General features: G+C 40.9%; 1 protein-coding gene across 1 annotated transcript; it reads left to right on the top strand.

Annotated features, from left to right (window-relative positions):
* Window positions 1-217: 217 nt before the first annotated feature.
* LOC144038470 (uncharacterized) lies at window positions 218-1,699 on the top strand. The gene is made up of 4 exons (XM_077551007.1): window positions 218-353; window positions 449-514; window positions 578-664; window positions 952-1,699. Exons 1-4 carry the CDS (start codon window positions 299-301, stop codon window positions 1,638-1,640), a joined length of 897 nt encoding a protein of 298 aa, XP_077407133.1. The 5' UTR covers window positions 218-298; the 3' UTR covers window positions 1,641-1,699.
* The last annotated feature ends 305 nt before the right edge of the window (window positions 1,700-2,004 follow it).

The following is a 2,004-nucleotide window of genomic DNA, read 5'->3' as shown; positions in this document are numbered from 1 at the left end:
AGTTTTCCTCTTTAGCAGGGGAGTTTATAGTGTGACGATTTATTTAATTTGAGTGTAAGTGTATTTAATTTAATTTTAATATATATATTATATAAAACATGTTACTTACATAACCACAAAGAACTCAATATAGACTTGAATCCATACTATTTGAGGTTGACTTTTTTAAATATTGTAACGATATTGCAGTAGCACACCTGGCGCTATTTAGAGCCAATTAGCTCCAGCTGTGTGGTCACTTGCCACCTGCTATAAAAGCTCACGTTCGGAGACGTCCTCACAACTGCTCACTGACGCAATGGCTGCTGTTTTGCCCGTTGTTCTGCTGGTGCATGCATCCATGATGAACACAGGTGATATTAACATTTTGAAACCAAATTTTGAAATTTGTGTTAAAAACAGAATGTCTGTATCCTGTTCATGCTGAACTAAATGTGTTTGTCTGCAGGGCTTTGTTTTCCTCTTCCTGGCACTGAACACGATGAATCCAATTCTGGGTTAACGGTTAATCTAGGTGAACACAATTTATTGTTGAATTGAGTTGTTTTCTGATAATGAGAGGTATTGTTTGCTACAGATGAATTTCCCCAAGATGCTTCACTTGGGGAGGTATTTCACCTTCTCCAGGCTTTGAATTTGATGTTGAAGATGCATACTAACGAAGGTGAGAAAAGTGGAGTGAAATCAGCTTTCTAGTCCTGTTTGTTACTTTTTTTAGAATGTAACTGTGAGTGTAAGGGAAATGGTACTGAGTAACTTATTATTACATCCAGATTGCACAACAATGAAAAATGAGTTTTGAAATGACAAATCAATGCAGATTCAGACAATTTTAATGCAACTATATAACACTTTATTTAAATTACCACATTTTTAAAGGCCAAATGTCTATTATTAATCTGTAAAATGAAGATTGAATGAGGCTTCTGGTGCTTTTATTTTTTTTAAAAGGTCACTACTATGATGACTCCTTAAGAAATGACCATCACAATACCAACATGAGTGAGGACCTCCATAGCGACGATTTCAGAAATGACACTCAGAGCACCAACGTGGGTAACGCTGACCTCAGAAATGACCAGAATGCCAACATGAGCGAGGACTACCAGAACGACTCCACCCATGATGATCAGAGCTCCAACATGAGCCACAACCTCCAAAGTGGCATGAGTGACAACATGAGCCACGACCTCCAAAGTGGCATGAGTGACAACATGAGCCACGACCTCCAAAGTGGCATGAGTGACAACATGAGCCACGACCTCCAAAGTGGCATGAGTGACAACATGAGCCACGACCTCCAAAGTGGCATGAGTGACAACATGAGCCACGACCTCCAAAGTGGCATGAGTGACAACATGAGCCACGACCTCCAAAGTGGCATGAGTGACAACATGAGCCACGACCTCCAAAGTGGCATGAGTGACAACATGAGCCACGACCAGCACGGCGGCGGCATGACTGACAACATGAGCCACGACCAGCACGGCGGCGGCATGACTGACAACATGAGCCACGACCAGCACGGTGGCGGCATGACAAAGAGGCACCAGAGTGAATCTTTACCCCCAAGCAGCAGCTACCTGAAAGAAAAAATGGATATGGACTCGCCGGACGACATGTCTGTTATGAATGTTTGAAGTGTACAGTTTTGATGCTGTCTGGAAAATAAAAGTGAAATTCATAAAGTTTTTGAAAATCTTGACTTTCATTGAACAATCTAAAATCAAGCTGATATAGGGGTGTGTATATATTTAGATAATTTGCTACATGACTGCTTTTTGTTAAGCTAGGACGGCCAGTATGACATTTTCGGAGATTTTATCTGACCCTATATTCCACTAGGTGCTAAATACCAGCAAGCTAAGCTTACCATTTGGTCACTTGAGGATCATTGTGATCTCATAGAGTTGAGTTAGTAGAATTAGAGCCAATTAGCAGCACTATAAAAGCTCCTGTTGTCTGTCCTCTTTGCAACTGTTACTGAAGCAATGGCTTTTCTTT

Source organism: Vanacampus margaritifer, chromosome 18 (genome assembly GCF_051991255.1).
Source record: "Vanacampus margaritifer isolate UIUO_Vmar chromosome 18, RoL_Vmar_1.0, whole genome shotgun sequence".
Taxonomy (NCBI): Eukaryota; Metazoa; Chordata; class Actinopteri; order Syngnathiformes; family Syngnathidae; genus Vanacampus; species Vanacampus margaritifer.
The sequence above is the reverse complement of the archived record's forward strand: the minus strand, read 5'-3'. Positions and strand labels throughout refer to the sequence as shown.